Source organism: Hylobates moloch, unplaced genomic scaffold, assembly GCF_009828535.3.
Source record: "Hylobates moloch isolate HMO894 unplaced genomic scaffold, HMol_V3 SCAFFOLD_23, whole genome shotgun sequence".
In the NCBI taxonomy this organism is placed as follows: domain Eukaryota; kingdom Metazoa; phylum Chordata; class Mammalia; order Primates; family Hylobatidae; genus Hylobates; species Hylobates moloch.
The window spans coordinates 40071726-40092010 of record NW_026652298.1 but is presented as its reverse complement, the minus strand read 5'-3'; the positions used below and the strand labels follow the sequence as shown (position 1 = coordinate 40092010).

Below are 20285 nucleotides of genomic sequence, written 5' to 3'. Positions count from 1 at the left end.
AGCTACTAGGGAGGCTGAGGCAGGAGAATTGCTTGAACCCGGGGGGCGGAGGTTGCAGTGAGCGGAGATGGCACCACTGCCCACCAGCCTGGGTAACAAAGTGAGACCCTGTCTCAAAAAGAAAAGGGCATCCTGATCAGGTGACCTCAGGCCCTGTTTTGCCTGGAGCCCAGGCCACTGGCAGGCACGGGAGCGGACAGGCCCCTGGAAGGCAGAGAGGCCAGGCACAGGCAGCAAGACTAGAGCCTCCTTTCCTCCAGACAGCCTTCTTTCCCATGCAGGCCTCAGCCTGGCTCAACAGAATAATGCCTGTGGACCTTCCATGGCCAGACCCAAACAGGAACTACAAAATCCTTTTTTTTTTTTTTTTTTTTAGACGGAGTCTCACTCTGTTGCCCAGGCTGGAGTGCAGTGGTGCAACCTTGGCTCACTGCAACCTCTGCCTCCTAGGTTCAAGCAATTCTGCCTCAGCCTCCCAAGCATGTGCCACCGCACCCGGCTAATTTTATATTTTTAGTAGAGATGGGGTTTCTCCATGTTAGTAAGGCTGGTCTCAAACTCCTGACCTCAGGTTATCCACCCGCCTCGGCCTCTCAAAGTGCTGGGATTATAGGCATGAGCCACCGCGCCCAGCGAGCTACTTATATTTTCTATTGCAATGTAAATTGATGCAAGTCTGTTAAGGTTATAGTGTCTGTTCTTGTGCCACTGAAAGCCATCCCCAGGTCGGCTTGCAGTACAAGAATCTTACTTGGGGAGACACTGGGGCCATCCCCTCACAGATAGAGACTGAATGCCTCCTGTGCGGGGGGCACCCAAAGGGGTCCTCTACCCCCAGATGCAGGGCCATGTCACCCTGTTCCCAAAGTCAGTCCTCTCCTATAAAGTGCACTTTCCTCCTAGCCTCTGCCAGGACCTTCCCCACAAGAGATCATGCCTCCCCTCCTACCTGCAGACATACAGGCACATTCTGAGGACGTTAAGCCGACCAGATGGGGCAGAGCTCAGCTTTGGGGTCGACTGAGTTTAATCCCAACTCAACCTTGTCCAGCCGGCGACTCTCCGTGGCTCAGTTTGGCCATCTATAAATGGAGATATGAATAATCCCTGCCTCTCAGGCCTGTCCTGTGACTCTAAGGAGGTAATGCAGGTAAGGAGCGGTGCCACGCCCTAGATGCTCACAGAGTGCCCAGTAAGCCAAGGCAGCCGGGCGAGTGTGGGAGAAGATGACCCGTGGCTGGGCATCATCAACAGTTCCCATTCCAGCCGTTGTCTCAAATCCACTACCAGTTGCTCTGTGGTAAAAGCAGAGTGTGATTTTTGTCAAATCCAGTTCTGCTCAAGATCAAAGTCATCTTTTTTTTTTTTTTTTTGATACGGAGTCTTGCTCTGTTGCTCAGGCTGGAGTGCAGTGGTGCAATCTCGGCCCACTGCAGCCTCCGCCTCCCAGGTTCAAGCGATTCTCCTGCCTCAGCCTCTCAAATAGCTAAGATTACAGGCATGTGCCATCACATACGGCTAATTTTTGTACTTTTGGTAGAGACAGGGTTTCACCATATTGGCCAGGCTGGTCTCCAACTTCTGACCTCAGGTGATCTGCCCGCCTCGGCCTCCCAAAGGGCTGGGATTATAGGCGTGAGCCACAGCACCCAGCCAGAAGGATGAATTACACAAACATTATATCAAACCATAGAAGCAAGAGCCAGAAGCACATACCGTATAATTCCAGGTATAAAGCAGTCCAGAGGTTTGGTTGTGACTCTATGGTGATAGGAGTCAGAAAAGTAGTCAGCAATGTGCTATCTGCTATTGACTGCATAGGAACAAGAGGGAACTTCCTGGGGTGTGGGAAATACTTTGTACTTTGGTCTGGGTTATGTTTACACAAGCATATACATATGTAAAAAAATTTGCTGGGTGCGGTGGCTCACGCCTGTAATCCCAGTCCTTTGGGAGGCCAAGACAGGAGGATCACTGGAGGCCAGGAGTTGGAGACCAGCCTGGCCAACATAGTGAGACTCTGTCTCTACAAAAAATTTAAATTAAAAAAAAAAATTAGGCATAGTGGCACACACCTCTGGTCCCAACTACTTTGGAGGCTTAGGTAGAAGCATCACATGAGCCTAGGCGGTCAAGGATACAGTGAGCTGTGATAAGGCTACAGTGAGCTGTGATCCTGCCACTCCACTCCAGCCTGGGAGACAGAGCAAGACCCTGTCGCAAAATATATATATATACATGTAAAAATGTAAAACTTCCGGCCGGGCGCCGTGGCTCACGCCTGTAATCCCAGCACTTTGGGAGGCCAAGGTGGGCGGATCACGAGGTCAAGAGATCAAGGCCATCCTGGTTAACACGGTGAAACCGCGTTTTTACTAAAAAATACAAAAAAATTAGCCGGCATGGTGGCGGGCGCCTGTAGTCCCAACTACTCGGGAGGCTGAGACAGGAGAATGGCGTGAACCCGGGAAGCAGAGCTTGCAGTGAGTTGAGATCGCGCCACTGCACTCCAGCCTGGGCAACAGAGCAAGAGACTCCGTCTCAAAAAATAATAATTAAAAAAAAAAAGGCCGAGCGCGGTGGCTCACGCCTGTAATCCAAGCACTTTGGGAGGCCAAAGCGGGCGGATCACGAGGTCAGGAGATCGAGACCATCCTGGCTAACACGGTGAAACCCAGTCTCTACTAAAAATACAAAAAATTAGCTGGGCGTGGCGCCATGCGCCTGTAGTCCCAGCTACTAGGGAGGCTGAGGCAGCAGAATGGCGTGAACCCGGGAGGCGGAGCTGGCAGTGAGCCGAGATCGCGCCACTGCACTCCAGCCTGGGCGACAGAGCGAGACTCTGTCTCAAAAAGTAAATAAGTAAATAATAATAATAAATGTAAAACTTCCATCGAGCTGCACGGTTTTTACTGTAATGTTTTGCCTCAATTAAATACCTAATAATTGGCCGGGCGCGGTGGCTCACGCTTGTAGGGGTCCGGTCAGGATAATCTCCCGTCTAACAGTAAAACCAGTTCTATAAAATAAAAAGTCGGGAAAAAACCTAATAATTGATGACGATGATGGCGAGCAATCACTGAGTACCAGGTTCTAGACAGTGTCCTTAGACCCTAACCCCACAGCCTGGTAATGGCTGGTTCGTGTTACCTCCGAGGCACCGGGAACGCGTTTTTGCAAAGGATTGAGGCGAAAACTCAGGCCTGCCGGGGAAGGAGCCCCGGGCTGGCTCGCAGGATTGGCCGGTAAGCGACCCACGTGGTGGCACCGTGTCCCGAGCGCGTCCACGGCACAGAGGCACGGGCCCGGCGGCCCCAGCCCCCTCCCGCGGCGCTCCTGCGGGAGCCCCGCCCGTGCCCGCGGGAGAGACCGGCCAATGGGCAGCTGGCCTGGCCCGGGTCACTCTGTAAAGGGCCTCGTCACCTAGGCTGACCACTCGCTTCCAATGGGTGAGCGGCCCCGCAGCAGCCCGGGAGCAGCGGCCTTGCGCCTGCGCTGCTCTCCCCTCTGCCGCATTTCCGCAGCTAGCGCTTCACTCCGAATGCCGGTTGGCGCCCTGCCAGCCAATCACCGGGGCGTCCCGAGGCCGGTAGCCAATGATCGCCCGCCTCCCCGCGCCGGGCCTCGCCGATTGGCGCTGAGCTCCCGCAGCCCGCGGGAGGCGGGGGCGGATTGGCGAAGGCGTAGGCCAATGGGCGGCGGGCGCGAAGCGCGGGGCCAATGAGCGCGCCGGGGGCGGGGAGGGCGCCGCGGCGGGCGGCTGCGAGGAGCGGCCGGCGGGCGGCGGCGGCCGGCGGGCGGCGATGGCGGCGTCGGAGGCCGGTGGCGACGACGCCCGCTGCGTGCGGCTGAGCGCCGAGCGGGCACAGGCGCTGCTGGCCGACGTGGACACGCTGCTGTTCGACTGCGACGGCGTGCTGTGGCGCGGGGAGACGGCCGTGCCTGGCGCGCCCGAGGTCCTGCGGGCGCTGCGAGCCCGCGGCAAGCGCCTGGGCTTCATCACCAACAACAGCAGCAAGACCCGCGCTGCCTACGCCGAGAAGCTGCGGCGCCTGGGCTTCGGCGGCCCCGCGGGGCCCGGCGCCAGCCTGGAGGTCTTCGGCACGGCCTACTGCACTGCGCTCTACCTGCGCCAGCGCCTGGCCGGCGCCCCCGCGCCCAAGGCCTACGTGCTGGGCAGCCCAGCCCTGGCCGCGGAGCTGGAGGCCGTGGGCGTCGCCAGCGTGGGCGTGGGGCCTGAGCCACTGCAGGGCGAGGGTCCCGGCGACTGGCTGCATGCGCCGCTGGAGCCCGACGTGCGCGCGGTGGTGGTGGGCTTTGACCCGCACTTCAGCTACATGAAGCTCACCAAGGCCCTGCGCTACCTGCAGCAGCCCGGCTGCCTGCTCGTGGGCACCAACATGGACAACCGGCTTCCGCTGGAGAACGGCCGCTTCATCGCGGGTCCGTGCGCCCTGGGGCGGGAGGCTGGGGGGCGGGCGGCGGGCCCCCTCCCCGCCCTTTGACCCGGTCCCCTGTGCCCCGCAGGTACTGGGTGTCTGGTCCGAGCCGTGGAGATGGCCGCCCAGCGCCAGGCCGACATCATCGGGAAGCCCAGCCGCTTCATCTTCGACTGCGTGTCCCAGGAATACGGCATCAACCCCGAGCGCACCGTCATGGTGGGAGACCGCCTGGACACAGACATCCTCCTAGGCGTCACCTGTGGCCTGAAGACCATCCTGACCCTCACCGGAGTCTCCACTCTAGGGGATGTGAAGAATAATCAGGAAAGTGACTGCGTGTCTAAGAAAAAAATGGTCCCTGACTTCTATGTTGACAGCATAGCCGACCTTTTGCCTGCCCTTCAAGGTTAAAGATTGAGTGTCCTTAATCTCCAGAATAAAAAAAAAAAAAAAAAAAATTGAAAACCAGTTACCCAAATTAATAGGTGGGGGCTTAAGCATCTGCTCGGCTAAGTGGCTTCAAAGAGTGTAATTGGAGTTAAGCAAAGGCATTCATTGTTAACCTTGTAAGTACACGTTTAGGGGACGATTTCGTTTACAGATGCTTGTAATGGAAGATGCACTTTTAGGCTTGGAGGCATTGTGGGCCGGGTTCTGGGCCTTGGGTGGGGCTGGCGGGGGGCAGGCTCCGCACCTGTCCGGGACTCAGGTAACCGGGGCCTGCCGATGGGACTGAGGCGGGTCTAGGGGTGTGTGTCCTGTATTTTATGGAAAAACGCATTCAGGGATCCAGCCCCTCACTGGGCAGAGGGACTGATTATTCTGACTGTTGGGAGAGGCTTGCATGGACCAGCGCCCCATCAGTATGACTGAAAGTCCGGCGGAGCCTTTTGTGTCCCTGTGCCTCCCAGCAGGGTGGGAGTGGAGGAGGCGGCTGCTCCCAGGTGGCATCTCCCTGCCCTTGGGTGCAAAGTGCTGCCCTCACCACTCTCCCAGCTCCCCTACTTCCTTGAAAACCACTCTGATGTCACAACTGAGTGTCTGTTCCGTTTCAGATACCCAGGGCTGCTGCCCAGTTCTGTAAACGCAGCCCAGCTAAACTACTCTGCTGTCTCAAGAGTGCATTTAAACCCAGGTGATTTGGACAGAGCAGCCGCGATGGCGTGGACGCCTTCGCTGAACTCCGGGCTGCAGTGCAGGCAGCTCAGAGCAGTGCTGCTACCAAACAGTTTTTAACTTTGAACAACTGTGTCAGGCAATGGATCTGAATCTTAAGTGTGTTAATAGCTGTGCTCTGTGTCGTAGGGAAAATCGCACTGAAGGAGCCTCTGTGCCCTGCAGCCGGCAGCGCGGCTGAAGCATGTGCTGGCCAAGGAATGCCTGTCTGTCATCCAGGACTCTGGGAGGGGAGGAGAGTTGTTGTCCCCAAGAACAGGAAGTCCTTTACCAAGCATCCAGTCTCTTCCTGTCGTCCCATTCCGTAGGTTGGGGTAGGGGTTAGAGGCTGGTGGCCCAGGAGGTCACCTGCCTTGCCCTGGATTCCCTCTTAAGTGGCCAGCAGGACTTGGCAGGGCCACTAGCTCGCCAAGGTTCTGGGCAGGGCTCCGGCCTCTGCTGTCTGCTCCTTGGCTCTGCTGACCTTTCACAGGCCTGACAGCAGACTCAGCAGGGCCATCCCAGGACGCTGCACCTTCTGGCTGGCCCCCTACCAGCGCCTTTCCCTGTACCTGCCAGCTTCTCTCTTGGCCCCACAGTCACAGCATTCCACTTGGTCACAAAGACTTCAGAGCAATAAGGGGCGTCCTGAGCCCTCAGCACCTCCCAGGCCTGGGATATCAGGTTCAAAGGGTGCTACAGAGCAGCATGAGGTCGACTGTGCCCATGAGGCTGGTGGCACTGACGCTGGCTTGGCTAGGTTGGCTCAAGCCGGGTCTGACCTCGCAGGGGGCAGTCACGCCAGGAGCGCGTGGCAGATGCAGCCTCGGCGATGCCTCTCTTGCCGGGTAGGGGCTGGGAGTCCCTGCGCACCCTGTCTCTGGCCCATGAGGGGCTGCGGCACTGTGTGCGCCAGAGCACAGATTAAACTCTCAAACCCACACTGGCTCAGGTGTCCTTGCTCTTGCCTTGCATTGGCCCGGGCGATGCGGTCTCACCACGGGTGGGAGGACTCAAAGTAGATGGATAACTGGGGTTCCAACTCCAGAGCTGGAATGCCAACTGTCCACTCCCAGCCTGGTTCAGAGGAAGATGTTCTGGAGAATGAGGGAAAGCCAGGCACAAAGGGAAACCAGGAAAGGAAAGCGCCTCGGAGTGAAGCTGGTGGGCTGCTGTGTCAGAGAGCCCAGGGCAGGGAGCAGAGCTCAGAAGTAATGCTGGCCCCGGGCGCCGTGGCTCACACCTATAATCCCAATACTTTGGAAGGCTGAGGCAGGTGGATTACTTGAGGTCAGGAGTTCAAGACCAGCCTGGCCAAAATGGTGAAAACCCATCTCTACTAAAAATACAAAAATTAGTGGGACTTGGTGGCATGTATCTGTAATCCCAGCTACTCGGGAGGCTGAGGCATGAGAATTGTGTGAACCCAGGAGGCAGAGGTTGCGGTGAGCCGAGATCACGCCACTGCACTCCAGCCTGGGGGACACAGCAAGACTCCGTCTCAAAAAAAAAAAAAAAGTTGTGCTAGGCGGGCCCCTGAGACTGGCCTGACTGTCCCAGGGGCACAGGCTCCAGCAGGCTGCCTGTCTGTGGTCCAGGCTTCAGGAACCCCCTGGTCTTGGGTGTGCGGGGGCTGGGAAGTGGCTGGGGGTGCACAGTCCCACACCTGTCATTCACTGAACAGGCATTTATTGACAGCTTGTGGGGTGTCAGGCCCTGTGCCCAGCTCTGGGAGTCAAGGGTAACCTGAGAGACTCAGGCCACTTTGGGAAAACGAAATCCACCCCAACCACACTTAGCGAGTCGCCCTGGCCGGGCCTGGGCTGCCCTCCAGTCGGTCAGCTGGACTGAATTTCCACGCCGCCAAGCCGTACGCCTCCCAGACCCTGATCTCCAGTCTGCACAGGCCAGGTATCTGGAGCCCGGCCTAGTGACAGGCATCCCCCAGGTGGGAGGAGGGGCTGTCCTGGCTGTGACCTGGATATCAGATCCAGAGCTGAGGGGGAGGCGCGGGGTCAGGAGGGGAGGCGTTCTGAGTTTCCCCTGGCCAAGGCTGCAGACAAGGGGCGCAGACAATCGGCACATTGTGAGCAGGGGCTGCAGGATGGAACCAGCGAGCTGCCGTGCTGAGCGCCCCAAACCTGGGCCTACAGGGGTGAGTGCCTCCCATCACTCCTGCAGCAAGGACCCGGGGGCGCCCCGGGCCACCCAGCCCCTCCCTTCCCCAGCCCACTTGCTGCCTGATGTCTAACCCTCATGACCTTTCTGACCCTGATGCACGCCCAGGTGAAGACCAAGCCCTCCTGCGGGGGCTGGAGAGCCGTGGGCCTGCTGCTGCTGCTGCTGGTCGCTGTAGGGGTTGTGGCTGGAGGGCTTCTTGGCTTTGCTCAGGGCCCTCCCAAGGTGAGCCCCTCCTCAGGACCAGGGACGTGGACAGTGGAAAGGGGGAAGGGAAGCTGGCAATCCCAGCCTCCAGCAGCATAAGGGTACAGGGCAGGCAGTGACACCACCTAGGAGCAGACGGCCAGAGGACCAAGGGGTGGAAGGGCCCACTCAGGGATGTCAGGAGTCCTGCAGCCCAGAGCTGGGGGCTGTGCTGGGGTTGCCCAGCTGCCCGGCTGAACTCACAACTCCCATTGCCAGCCAAGGCTGCAGACACTGCGAATGACCCTCCCGAGCCCCCACATGCCCCGGCCCAACCAAACCATCCTGGTGGACGTGGCCCGGAACGCAGCGACCATCACAGTGACCCCACCTCAGAGCAACCACAGCTGGGTGGTGCTGTTCGACGGGCAGAGCGTGAGTGGGCAGGGAGGGGTCACCCTGGCAGGTGTCGGTCAGGAGGTCCCAGCCTCATGCCCCTGCCTCCCCAGGGCTGCATCTGTTACCGCCCTGAGGAGCACCAGGCCTGCTTCCTCCGCCTGATGGAGGACAGCGATCGGGAGACGCTGCAGCTACTGGTGGATACCTCCAAGGTGAGCCGTCCTGCTGCACGCAGCCCTGGGCCAGGGGCTAGACAAAGGGTCCTGTGTGCAGCCCAGCACAGGACAGGCTGGAGCTCTGGTTTCAGGGAACAGGAAGCTCTCTCCGCCCTGAGCCCAGGCTGCTGACAAGAGCTGAGGGTGGGGACATCACCGGGGGTTGGAGGGCACCTGGAGGGTCCTGCCCAGCCAGGAGCAGGGAACAGCCATGTCCCACGGCCCACCAGAGCCTTCTCAACAGGTCCAAGAGGCTTGGGTCCCTGCCCAGGACATCCACCACACCCAGGAGCTGCTGGCAGTGCAGGGGAGCCTCGAGGTGGACCCCGCACAAGTGGGGGCTTTGGTGCAGCGCCTGTGCATGAAGACCCCCACCTACTGGGCCTGGCGAGCAGAGGGTGAGTCAGGACCGCTGTGGGGGAAGGCCAGGCCCTCGGGATGGTTTGAGGAGCTGGGGGCGGAGCCCTTGGAGATTCACGGCGCCCTCGCCACAGGGCCCCGGAGACAGCGGCTGATTTATCTCTGCATCGACATCTGCTTCCCGAGCAACATCTGCGTGTCGGTCTGCTTTTATTACCTCCCAGACTGAGCCCCCGACCTGGCCCAGCCCGGCCCCTGTCCCCAGTCCAGTGGGCTGGCCAGGCCACCTGCGCCAGGGAGGACAGCCGCCGGCAGGGACTAATAAACCCTTCCACCTGGCCATGGTGGTGGTGGTCTCTATGGACTGAGGCCCTGAAATGCGGGCAAGGAGGGGCAGAGAACGCACTAGCTTGGGGTGGGCACCAGCCTCACACCCCTCAGCAGCTTTGGGCCCTCGGCCGACTTTCCCAGGCAGTGCAGGTTAGCCCAGTCTAGGAGTGTGCAGCCTGGCTTGGGTCGAGCTCTGTCACATCTGGATAAGCAACTGGGGGCTGAGAGTCCCAAGGCGGCCTGGCCCAGCAGGTCAAGGTGCCATAGGGGGCCATCAGGTCCAGCTGGCGCAGGCCAGCAGGAGGGCCTGCTCTGACCTGGGTGCTGCAAGGGTCCCTCCAGCTGCCACCACCTGCACCAGGCAGTCCCGAGGGGCCACAGGCTAGCCCAGCACACTGTCATTGAAGGCCAGGCAGACAACAGCCTTCTGGTGGCCGCCATACTCTCTCTTGATCTCTCCAGTCTCCACACACCACAGCCGGGCCAGGTTGTCTGAGGAAGCTGGAGGGGAAGATCGGGCAGGGGTCAGAGCGCAGGTGCAGGCCAAGCAGGCGGCCCTAGCCGAGGGGAAGCTGCAACTGAGGTGGGCTGGCTCTGGAGGCCAGCGCTGGGAGGCCAGGGATGGGGGAGGCCAGGGCGGGGCTCACCAGTGACGATGTACTGGGAATCCCCCGAGAAGGCGCAGCCCCACATCCAGCCGCGGGAGGACTCCCCAGGGTTGCCGCTCTTGATGCTCAGCTCAGTCATCAGGGAGAAGTTGGACGTCCTCCAGATCTTGCACGTCTGATCAGCCGAGCAGGTGGCGAGGAGCCTGGGGGATGGGCGTGGGGTGTGTCCAGCAGCAGCCACTCTACCCAGCAGCCCCTCCCCTCTCCAGCCCCCAGCCCAGGCAGGTCCCCTCCTGGGCCAGCAGGCCCTGCACGCACGTGGAGTCGGGGCTGAAGCGACACTGCAGGGCGTAGCGCGTGTGGGCAGGGATCTTGGTCTTCGGGATGAGCTGGGTCACCTCGTCACCAATGCCCCCCGTCAGATTCCAGACATAGCAGTTTCCCTAGAGGTCAGGAGGACCATCATGGGGGGCCCGAGGCCTCAGGTCTGAGACACAGGGAAGGATGCCCTGGGGGCCAACACTGGGGGCCAAACTGTGCATGGGGACCAGGGGTTAGGGGCGGGCAGGCCCCTCTGGTCCTGCCTGCAGAAGGCACCTGGGAAGCCTGGCCCCAACCAAGGGCCACACCTGGCAAGCCAAGAACAGGAGGCCACGCCTGGCCAAGGACTCAAATTCCCCTTCCTGGAGGATACCATCCAACGGAAGTACATTGGAAAAGGGCACCAGCTAGAGGGACAGCATGACAAAGGCCGGGAGAAGGGAAATCCGGGGGCAAGAGGGACAAGTGATGCACTGGAATTAAATGAAGTTAACGGAAAAAAATGAGGCTGGAGAGAAGAGCAGGGGCCACGCCACGGCAGCCTACGGGTGAGGCCAGCAGCCCTGGGTCTCCCGGGGGGGGGGAATGACGCCACCTGGCTGGTACTGACCAGGCACCACTAGAAGCATCCGAGAGAGAATGCGTCAGGGGCTGGGGGAGGTCAGGGAGGAGGAAAGGAAGCCTCAGAGAGTGTGTCAGCTGTCATGGGAAACGAGGGTGACTGGGACCAGGAGGCAATGGAGAAAAGAGGGAAGTGGACCGACTTGGGAGAGACTCCAGAAAGCAGAGTGACCGACCTGCAGACAGGGCTAAGCCATCGGGCGCGACACTCAGGCTTCTGGCTTTGCTGGCAGGGTGGGTGTTAGCGCCCGGGATGGGGGAAGCAGGAGGGGGCCACTAAGGGACATCCAGGAATAAGTCCACCTGCAGAGGCTGAGGGCTGAGTGCCACCCAGCACCTGCCACCAGGACTCACAGTGCTATTGACGGCTGCCATGTAGCTGGCGTCGGGGTCGATGTGGGCGGACGTGATGGAGACCTCGGGCTCAGGGATCAGCTGCTCGTTGTGGTCTGTTTTTAAGTCCCAGATGTGGATAGCCCCGCTCTGGTCACCCACGATGAGCTCTGCCTGGGGTGCAGGGGTGGTGAGGCCGGGCCCAAGCCCAGCCCTCCCAAGTCCCAGGGTGCCTGGCCCCATGAGCAACCCTCACCTGGTTGGGGTGCAGGCACACGCAGTTAATGGGTGCGTTCACCTGGAAGATCCGCTGGCACTGCAGGTTCCGGGACCTGCGGGCCGGGCCGGGGCACATGCTGTCCATCTGGGCTTGTTAGTGCCCTACCCAGATGGCCTCGGCTTGGCCATTCCTCCCCTCCCTCTGCTGAAGGACCTGCCTCTTGGGAAATACTCGGGACGCAGGGCCCTCTGCTCCAGCAGGGAGCCTAAGCCAGTTGCTGGTGGAAGGGGAATAACACGCTGGCTCCGGGCTCAAGGCAGGACTCGCGCTTTGATGCAATTCACTCTCCTCCTGTCACTTCTCTCAGTAAGTCGCCCACAGGAAGCTCCCTGTCTCAGCCTCTGCTTGAAGAGAACCCAACCTAAAACGGTCTCCCAGAGCAGCCCACCCCAGCCCCAGGCAGCAGGCCCCTCCCCACCGCACCTGAGGTCCCAGATCCTGGCTGTGCAGTCCTCGCCGCCCGTGTACATCCAGCGACCGTCTTCGTGGAAGCCCACAGACGCGATGTTCTTGTTGACGCCGTCGTAGCTGATGATGGGGTTAGGGTTATTGGAGTTGAGATCATACATGCGGATGTGCTGGTAACCTAGGGACACAGGCTTAACTGAAGTTTGGCTGTGCTCAGGTCGACCCACCAGAGGTCACGGGTTAGAGGTCAAGGGTCACAGGTCAAGGGTCACAGATACCTGCAGCAGCAATCATGCTGCGGTCTGGTGTGATCTCCAGGGCATTCACCTGCTGGGACTGTTAAGGAGGATGACGGGAAGGTGGCCCTAAGGCCAGGGGCCCCCAGGCCTCCACCATCTGGCCTTCACCCAGGCTGTGGTCCCCACACAAGGCATTCCCCCCAGCGCCGCCCTGCTTGCCGCCGGTGGAGGATACGGAGTCCTGGTGCTGCACAGTCCGGGTGCAGATGCCGCTGTGGGCCTGCCAGAAGCGCACGGTGTGGTCGTAGCCTGCAGTGGCCAGGATGACCGGATCACTGCCCACCGTGCCTGGGGAGGTGTTCATGGTGTGGCCTGCACGGGCCCTAGAGCTGAACGGCAGGGGTCAAAGGTCAGAGCATCTGCAGAGAAGGATGTGAAGTACTTAGAGGACACTCTCTGTGCTAAGTAGATTATAGACCCACGGGGCGTTGCCGAATGACGCTTATCATTCCCATTTTAGAGTTGGGACAACAAGCGCAGGTAGGTTCAGGGACACGTGTCACACGCGTGACACCTGGCTCCGGGCGGCTCCGGGGCTCCAGGGCGCGTGCTCCATCCCCGGCCCACGCACGCGGCGGGGGCGCCGTCCCCCGCCCCCCGCAGCCGGCAGGGGGCAGTCACGCGCGGGCGCCGCTCTGCCGCAGGGGCGGGCTGCGCGTGCGCAAGGCGGCGGATGGGCCGGGGGAAGCCGAGCGCTGCGGCTGCGCATGCGTAGCAGACCAGCTGCAGGCCCTGATGGGAAAGGACGCGGTCTGGCTGGACCCCCGAGCTCCCCTGTCCTCCGCTGACCGCTCGTGCTCCGTCCTGCTGGCCGGCTTCCCCTGGCCGTGCTCTCCCAGCCACCCAGCAGCCGGTTCCCGGCCCCTGGCTCGCGGCCTCCGTACCTTGCGGGCGGCTCCGCACTCCGCCGTGTCCAGGACGGCGAGGGGAGCCGGAGCGACTCGATCGAGGCCGAGCGTAGAGTTAACGATGGCTCCCTAGGGCGAGACCATGGCGCGGGCGGGGGTGGGTAGGACGAGACCAAAGTTCTGGGGCGGGGGGTTCCCGCCGGGAGGAAGCCGGAGCGGTCCCCGTGCGCGGCCGCGGGCCTGGCGCGAAGTGGAAGGAAGCTGCGGCTTTCTCTCCGGCCTCCTGCCCACTGGCACCTGCCCTTCTGACACGGCTGTCCGTTTCCCAGGCTGTCGGGTCGCGCTGTTCCCGTGCCCTCCCTGACCCACTACTGCGCCACGCTGGGCTAGGATTGGCTGAAAATTACAGGACTTGAATTCAGACAAGTAACGAATCATTTTTTTTTTAGTGTAAGTATATCCAGGACATTGCAGGAGAAATACTTATGCTAAAAAAATTTTACTGGGCATCCTGTAGTTTTACTTGCTAGATCTGGCATCCCAGCCCCAGCCTGACCCTCGGGGCATCCCACTGAGGCCAGGGTCCCCTTCAAAACCACCGGCCCTCATTCCAGCTCTGTGTGCTCCACGCTAATGCCCTCACCCTTGACACAGGCTGTCGCATGGTTTTTTCCTGCTGCTCTTACAGACGTGGCTGCACCCCTTCCTCTGGCCGCAGAGGGGGTGCGTATTGTCCCTGGACCAGGCCATAGTTCCCAGGAGCTTTCCTTCCTATACCTTCGCCTCTTCTCCTTCCTGCCCCTTTGCCTTTAAAAAACACCAGAAAACAATCCCAAATTATCTTCAAAGAGCGGTCCTCACCATTTTTCTAGCTCCACGTCCTTACCTCCCACTCATTCCGCAACCCCAGTCATCTGCCTTTTACCCCCAGCTCTCTAGCTCTCCAATGGAAATTCCTCAAGGTCACTGACAATCTCACTTTGCTAAATCCAGTGGATACTTTTCCTTCCTCCCACCGTTTTTTTTGTTTTTTTTTTTTTTTTCCCCTCCCCGAGACGGAGTCTCGCTTTCTCGCCTAGGCTGGAGTGCAGTGGTGCAATCTCGACTCGCTGTAAAACCTCTGCCTCCCAGGTTCAAGCGATTTTCCTGCCTCAGCCTCCCGAGTATCTGGGATTACAGGCACACGCCACCACACCTGGCTGATTTTTGTATTTTTAGTAGAGACGGGATTTCACCATGTTGCCAAGGCTGGTCTCAAACTCATGACCTCAAGTGATCCGCCCACCTGAGCCTCCCAAAGTGCTGGGATTACAGGCGTGAGCCACTGCGCCCAGCCTCTTCCCACTTTTTTTTTTTTTTTTTTTTTGAGACACGCTTTGTTGCCAGGCTGGAGTGCAGTGGTGCGATCTCAGCTCTCCACAATCTCCACCTCCTGGGTTCAAGCTATTCTCCTGCCTCAGCCTCCCGGGTAGCTGGGATTACAGGTGCATGCCACCACACCCAGTTAATTTTTGTATTTTTAGTAGGGACAGGGTTTTCACCATGTTGGCCAGGATGGTGGATGGTCTTGATCTCCTGACCTCGTGATCTGCCCCACTCAGCCTCCCAAAGTGCTGGGATTACAGGTGTGAGCCACTGCGCCCGGCCCCCTCCCACTTCTTGACGCATCTGTGCCATGGTTGATGGCACCATGCCTGAAAGGCTGCCTTCTCCTAGCTCCTTTCCCCCTCATTTAGTCTCTTTCCCTGCCTGCCCGCAAAGACTCAGGCCCTCCAGCATTCACTCTATGCACCCCACGAGATACCAGGGGGCTGGTGACTGCTAGCTCTGGAGCTTCCAATGCTGTCCCTGTGCTGGGCCCCTTCCACCCTGTCTCCAGCTCTGATGGCCTCACCTCCCTGTTAGACAGTGTCCCTTGAATGCTCCGCAGGGTCCACCACATTCCATGGCCGAGACAACCCATCCCTGAGTAGCTCCCCTGGTGTGGGCAGTGCCCACCTTGTATTACAGCTCGGCAAGATCCGACACCTCCCCTCCCTCACCCTTCCCTTCCCTTCAGCCACCGATTTTACCTGTGATATACCTTCCTGTCCTTTCCACTGCCCTGGCTCTAGCTCACTACCCCCATCCCCCATAAAAGCATCCTTCCTTTCCCCAGCCACTCTGGCCCCCTTCCAAACTGTCTTCCACAGTGCAGAATGGCCATTTATTTATTTGTTTATTTATTTTTGAGACGGATTTTCACTCTTGTTGCCCAGGCTTGAGTGCAATGGCGCGATCTCGACTCACCTCAACCTCCACCTCCCGGGTTCGTCAGTCTCCCGAGTAGCTGGGATTATAGGCATGCACCACTACCCCGGCTAATTTTGTATTTTTAGTAGAGACAGGGTTTCTCCATGTTGGTCAGGCTGGTCTTGAACTCCCAACCTCAAGTGACCCACCTGCCTCAGCCTCTGAAAGTGCTAGGTTTACAGGCGTGAGCCACCGCGCCCGGCCAGAATGGCCTTTTAAAAACCTCACTCTGAGCCCAGCACGGTGATTCATGCCTGTAATCCCAGCACTTTGGAAGGCTGAGGCAGGAGGATCACTTGAGCCCAGAAGTTCAAGACCATGCTGAACAATACAGTGATACCCCGTCTCTACAAAAAATTTAAAAATTAGCCAGTAATGGTGGTGCGTGCCTGTGGTCCCAGCTACTTGGGAGGCTGAGGTGGAAGGATCATTCGAGGCCAGGAACTCGAGGCTGCAGTGAGCTGTGGTTGCGCCACTGCACTCCAGGCTGGGTGACAGAGCAAGACCTTTTCTCAAAACAAAAACCCCCAACAAAACCTAGGAATGACTTGATCACCCCATTAGAAGCCCTCAGGGGTCCCCGTCCCTCTCCAGACTCCTGGGCCTGGCCCTGGCCCACCCTGTGGCTTCCATCTCCTCTCCATGTGATACCGTTAGGCTTGGTGTCCCCACCCACATCTCATCTTGAATTGTAATCCCCATAATCCCCGTGTGTCAAAGGAGATACCAGGTGGAGGTAACTGAATCATGAGGGCGAGTTCCCCCATGCCGTTCTCATGATACTGAGTGAGTTCTCAAGAGATCTGATGGTTTTATAAAGGGTTCCTCCTCCTTTGCTGCACTTCTCCTTCCTGCCACCTTGTGGAGAAGGTACCTCACTTCCCCTTTGCCTTCCGCCATGATTATAACTTGCCTGAGGCCTCCCCAGCCGTGCTGAACTGTGAGTCAACTAAACCTCTTTCCTTTATAAATTATCCAGTCCCAGGTGTTCTTTACTGCAGTATGAAAATGGACCAACACTCTGTGGGTCCTGTACTCTGTCCAGAGGAGACGTGTTCTCCTCTTTTTTTTTTTTTTTTTTGTTTTGTTTTGTTTTTCAGACAGAATCTCACGATGCTGACGGGGCTGGAGTGCAATGGCGCAATCTCGGCTCACTGCAACCTCTGCCTCCTGGGTTCAAGCGATTCTCCTGCCTCAGACTCCTCCCAAGTAGCTGGGATTACAGGCACCCCCCACCACGCCTGGCTAACTTTTTGTATTTTTAGGAGAGACAGGGTTTCACCATATTGGCCAGGCTGGTCTCGAACTCCTGACCTTGTGATCTGCCACCTTGGCCTCCCAAAGTGCTGGGATTACAGGTGTGAGCCACAGCTCTTGGCCATGTTCTCCCCTTTGAGCCCTTGACTGTGTCTGGGATGCTTTTCCCTCTACGCCTTACCTGCCAAATTCCTGGTTTTCGGCATCTCTAGTAACATTTTCTTTTGGCTGGGCATAGTAACTCACACCTGTAATCCCAGCACTTTGGGGGATCGAGGTGGGAGGATCGCTTGATCCTAAGAGTTTGAGGCCAACCTGGGCAAGATGGCAAGATGACCTCTTCTCTGCAAAAACCTTAAAAAAAATTGGCTAAGTGTAGGCCAGGCATGGTGGCTCACGCCTGTAATCCCAGCCCTTTGGGAGGCTGAGGCGGGTGGATCACGAGGTCAAGAGATTGAGACCATCCTGGCCAACATGGTGAAACCCCATCTGTACGAAAGATACAAAAATTAGCTGGGCATGGTGGCGCACGCCTGTAGTCCCAGCTACTCGGGAGGCTGAGGCAGGAGAATTGCTTGAACCTGGGAGTCAGAGGTTGCAGTGAGCCGAGATTGTACCACTGCACTCCAGCCTGGTGACAGGGTGAAACTCCATCTAAAAAAGAAAAGAAAAGAAAAGAAAAGAAAAAACTTTCTGGCTGAGTGTGGTGGCTCATGCCTGTAATCCCAGTACTTTGGGAGGCCAAGGCGGGTGGATCATGAGGTCAGGAGTTTGAGATGAGCCTGGCCAAGATGGTGAAACCCAGTCTCTACTAAAAGTACAAAAATTAGCTAGGCGTGGTGCCAGGCACCTGTAATCCTAGCTACTCAGGAGGCTGAGGCAGGAGAATCGCTTGAACCTTGGAGGTGGAGTTTGCAGTGAGTCAAGATCGCTCCACTGCACTCTAGCCTGGGCGACAGAACAAGACTCCGTCTCAAGAAAAGAAAAGAAAAAACTTTCTACAGTGCAATCAAACTAGAACTCAGGATTAAGAAACTCATTCAAAACCGCTCCTCTGCATGGAAACCGAACAACTTGCTCCTGAATGCTGAGACCACAGTGCAAACTCTCTGTTTGTTTGTTTTGTAGAGACGGGGTCTTACTCTCTTGCCTGGGCTGGTCTTGAACTCCTGGGCTGAAGCAATCCACCCACCTCTGTGCTGAGAGGTGAGTGATTACAACTCTCACCACCGAAAGTGCTGAGATTACAGGCATGAGCCACCATGCCCAGCCAGTACATTCTTTCTCTATGGCTAAGTAATATTCCACTGTATGACTAGAGCACGTTTTATGTGTCTGCTCGTCCATAGGTGGACATTGGGGGTGTCTCCTCCTTTTTGACTGTTGTGAATGGTGCTGCTGTGAATAGTTGTGTGGTTGTGTACCAATGTCTGAGAATGTGTTTGCATCTCTTGGGTAAATATGTGGAGTGGAATTGCTGGGCTGTAGGAGCATTTTACCTCCCTTATGCATGGAGTCCTCACAATGACTCCAGTAGGGAGGAATCACCCTCATTTTGGAGATGAGAAAACTGAGGCTCAGAGATGCAGAATTGCATGTGGAGGGCATAGGGCTAGAAAGTGCTGGAGCCTAGGTTTTGTTCAGCTCTAGGCCGGGCCCCATCCTGCTGGGGCTCCACCTGCCACTGATCATGCCCCTTCTGGTGAGGTGACTACTCCCCAGACAGCCCCTGCACCCCATTGTCCTCCTCATCTTCCTCTCGAAGTAGACAGGGGCTCACTAACCAGGCTCCATACCAGGTTTGGGGCAGCTTTGGGGAGTAGAGGTGAGCATGTGGGCTTGGATGGCTGGGAGAGGAAGCGCCTTCAAATCCCAGCAGTGTCTGGAGCAGCATAGACCCGGAAACAGAGAGCAGGAGTGCCTGTGGTCCCAGCTACTTGGGAGGCTGAGGTGGAAGGATCATTCGAGTCCAGGAACTCGAGGCTGCAGTGAGCTGTGGTTGCGCCACTGCACTCCAGGCTGGGTGACAGAGCAAGACCTTTTCTCAAAACAAAAACCCCCAACAAAACCTAGGAATGACTTGATCACCCCATTAGAAGCCCTCAGGGGTCCCCGTCCCTCTCCAGACTCCTGGGCCTGGCCCTGGCCCACCCTGTGGCTTCCATCTCCTCTCCATGTGATACCGTTAGGCTTGGTGTCCCCACCCACATCTCATCTTGAATTGCAGGCTCAGCCAGGTGCGTGGGGTCCCACGTGTCTCAGGGCCCTGCACTGTTTGCCTTTTCTGTGGGGCCTCTGGGTGGCACATGGGGGCTAAGGGCAGGAGCCAGCTCTGGGAGCCTGCATATGTCGCAAGCCTAGGAGAAGCTGACAAACCGGGCATGGCCCAAACCCAGCCTGAGTAGCTCCTGCATTTCTGTGGGGCAGGAGGTGGGACAGTGGTGCCTGGGGGTCGATCCTCGGTGATGGTCCGGGCCCCAACCCAGTGCTGTCGGAGGCGGCATCACAAGAATGAAAGGAGCCACGGCAGCCAGCCCACGGGAGGGCACGTTCCTCATGCCCATACCAGAGCTTTGGGGATTGGGGGACCACCAGGGAGCCCCTGAGCAGACACACAGCCAGTGGGCAGAGGAAGGGGCTGTAGGCTGGCCGGCGCACGCCGTACATCTGGGAAGGAGGCCAGCCCAGGCTGCAGTGAAGCCTCCGCCAGCTCCATTCCAGGCTGAGCCTCAGCAATTCTGCTGGCTCAGCGGCCCCCTCCCAGGATCATCCTTGGAGGCCTGACTTCCTGGAGGGCTGCCCGAGTCCCACACCTCTGCATCCTCATCCGCCAGCTGGAGCGGCCTCCTGCCCTGCCACCCGCATCCCCAGGCTGCGGGGACCCCAGGCAGACATACATCTGTTTCCATGGGGACCTTCCCGTCAGCCCTAGGCTGCAGGCGGAGCTGCTGGCCCATTTCATAGATGAGGCAGCTGAGCATCGGGGACTCACCCAAGGTCACTGGTTACAGTATCAGATCCAAGGCTTCCTGGTGCCTCCTGGGCTTATCCTCACCTAGCAGAAGGCTCTGGTCCCCTTCTGCCACACTGCACCCCATGGGGTGGGGAATCTCTGAGGTCCTGAGCAGGAATCCACCTGGAGCCTAGGTGCCCCTTCTAGACCACACTCTGAGCACCTAGGGCCCTGGAGTTCCTGCCCAAACAGCCCCAAGCCCACTTCAGGATCTGCACAGCCCTCTGCCCAGTCTGTCCTCCTGAAGGTGGGCCACGCAGCAGGGTGCCCACCCTAGCTCTGAGGAGCGACTAAGGGGGTGCCTGTTTAGGGGGTGTGGACAGTGCTGGAGCTGAGCAGAGAACAGGTGAGGTAGCTACAAACGGGGGCCAATTCATCACCCAAGGAATCTGAGAGTTCTCAATTCGAACTTGGGCTTTCAGGCCATGATGAAGGTAATATTTGTCAAGGTAGGAGGATAGAACATACTTAACAGGTTACTGGCGTGATTTGTAGCACTTAAATATTTGAACATTTGGTGTGTGGGCCTCTGTTTGTGTGTTAAGCACAGGTCAGGGTGGTTTGCCTTAACATGTCCAAAACATAAAAATAATAGTAATGCCAGTAGCTATCTTATTTTTATTTTTAGTTCTTCCTATGTGCTCTTCACACTGCAAGGTACCGTAGATACAAAGATGCACAAAACACAGTTGCTGCACAGGCAGAGAGGCCCAAGAATATCACAATATCTACAGCAGCCA

The 20285-nt window shown here is 58.2% G+C and overlaps 3 protein-coding genes across 7 annotated transcripts; 2 read left to right on the top strand and 1 right to left on the bottom strand.

Annotated features, from left to right (window-relative positions):
- Positions 1 to 3741: 3741 nt before the first annotated feature.
- Positions 3742 to 6547, top strand: PGP (phosphoglycolate phosphatase). Its single transcript, XM_032145075.2, has 2 exons — positions 3742 to 4443; positions 4528 to 6547. Exons 1-2 carry the CDS (start codon positions 3804 to 3806, stop codon positions 4851 to 4853), a joined length of 966 nt encoding a protein of 321 aa, XP_032000966.1. The 5' UTR covers positions 3742 to 3803; the 3' UTR covers positions 4854 to 6547.
- A 51-nt stretch (positions 6548 to 6598) lies between these two features.
- On the top strand, positions 6599 to 9188 carry BRICD5 (BRICHOS domain containing 5). 3 transcript variants are annotated; one of them, XM_032145074.2, is made up of 6 exons: positions 6599 to 7752; positions 7884 to 8000; positions 8241 to 8396; positions 8471 to 8572; positions 8820 to 8973; positions 9070 to 9188. In XM_032145074.2, exons 1-6 carry the CDS (start codon positions 7702 to 7704, stop codon positions 9162 to 9164), a joined length of 675 nt encoding a protein of 224 aa, XP_032000965.1. In that variant the 5' UTR covers positions 6599 to 7701; the 3' UTR covers positions 9165 to 9188. The 3 variants fall into 3 exon arrangements, with proteins under 3 accessions (XP_032000965.1, XP_058290053.1, XP_032000964.1); XM_058434070.1 differs by lacking the exon at positions 7884 to 8000 and having other exon boundaries at positions 6624 to 7752; XM_032145073.2 differs by having other exon boundaries at positions 6624 to 7752; positions 8820 to 9164.
- On the bottom strand, positions 9109 to 13386 carry MLST8 (MTOR associated protein, LST8 homolog). 3 transcript variants are annotated; one of them, XM_032145068.2, is made up of 9 exons: positions 13020 to 13386; positions 12311 to 12494; positions 12115 to 12166; positions 11852 to 12014; positions 11405 to 11480; positions 11170 to 11322; positions 10192 to 10316; positions 9913 to 10076; positions 9109 to 9766 (listed from the first exon to the last, which is right to left on the bottom strand). In XM_032145068.2, the coding sequence occupies exons 2-9, from the start codon at positions 12437 to 12439 to the stop codon at positions 9648 to 9650; spliced, it is 981 nt and encodes a 326-aa protein (XP_032000959.1). In that variant the 5' UTR covers positions 12440 to 12494; positions 13020 to 13386; the 3' UTR covers positions 9109 to 9647. The 3 variants fall into 3 exon arrangements, with proteins under 3 accessions (XP_032000959.1, XP_032000960.1, XP_032000962.1); XM_032145069.2 differs by having other exon boundaries at positions 12311 to 12464; positions 13020 to 13320; XM_032145071.2 differs by lacking the exon at positions 13020 to 13386 and having other exon boundaries at positions 11852 to 12027; positions 12311 to 12396.
- Between the last annotated feature and the right edge of the window lie 6899 nt (positions 13387 to 20285).

What these genes read in the sequence shown, in the direction of transcription:
- PGP (XM_032145075.2), top strand. Translation starts at nt 3,804, where the DNA reads ATGGCGGCGTCGGAGGCCGGTGGCGACGACGCCCGCTGCGTGCGGCTG. An exon ending in GAACGGCCGCTTCATCGCGG is followed by an intron (nt 4,444 to 4,527) that starts GTCCGTGCGCCC and finishes TGTGCCCCGCAG; the next exon opens with GTACTGGGTGTCTGGTCCGA.
- BRICD5 (XM_032145073.2), top strand. Translation starts at nt 7,702, where the DNA reads ATGGAACCAGCGAGCTGCCGTGCTGAGCGCCCCAAACCTGGGCCTACA. An exon ending in CCAAACCTGGGCCTACAGGG is followed by an intron (nt 7,753 to 7,883) that starts GTGAGTGCCTCC and finishes ATGCACGCCCAG; the next exon opens with GTGAAGACCAAGCCCTCCTG. An exon ending in TTGCTCAGGGCCCTCCCAAG is followed by an intron (nt 8,001 to 8,240) that starts GTGAGCCCCTCC and finishes TCCCATTGCCAG; the next exon opens with CCAAGGCTGCAGACACTGCG.
- MLST8 (XM_032145068.2), bottom strand. Translation starts at nt 12,439, where the DNA reads ATGAACACCTCCCCAGGCACGGTGGGCAGTGATCCGGTCATCCTGGCC. An exon ending in TGGCAGCCGTCAATAGCACT is followed by an intron (nt 10,317 to 11,169) that starts GTGAGTCCTGGT and finishes CCTGACCTCTAG; the next exon opens with GGAAACTGCTATGTCTGGAA. An exon ending in TTCCCAGTACATCGTCACTG is followed by an intron (nt 9,767 to 9,912) that starts GTGAGCCCCGCC and finishes CTTCCCCTCCAG; the next exon opens with CTTCCTCAGACAACCTGGCC.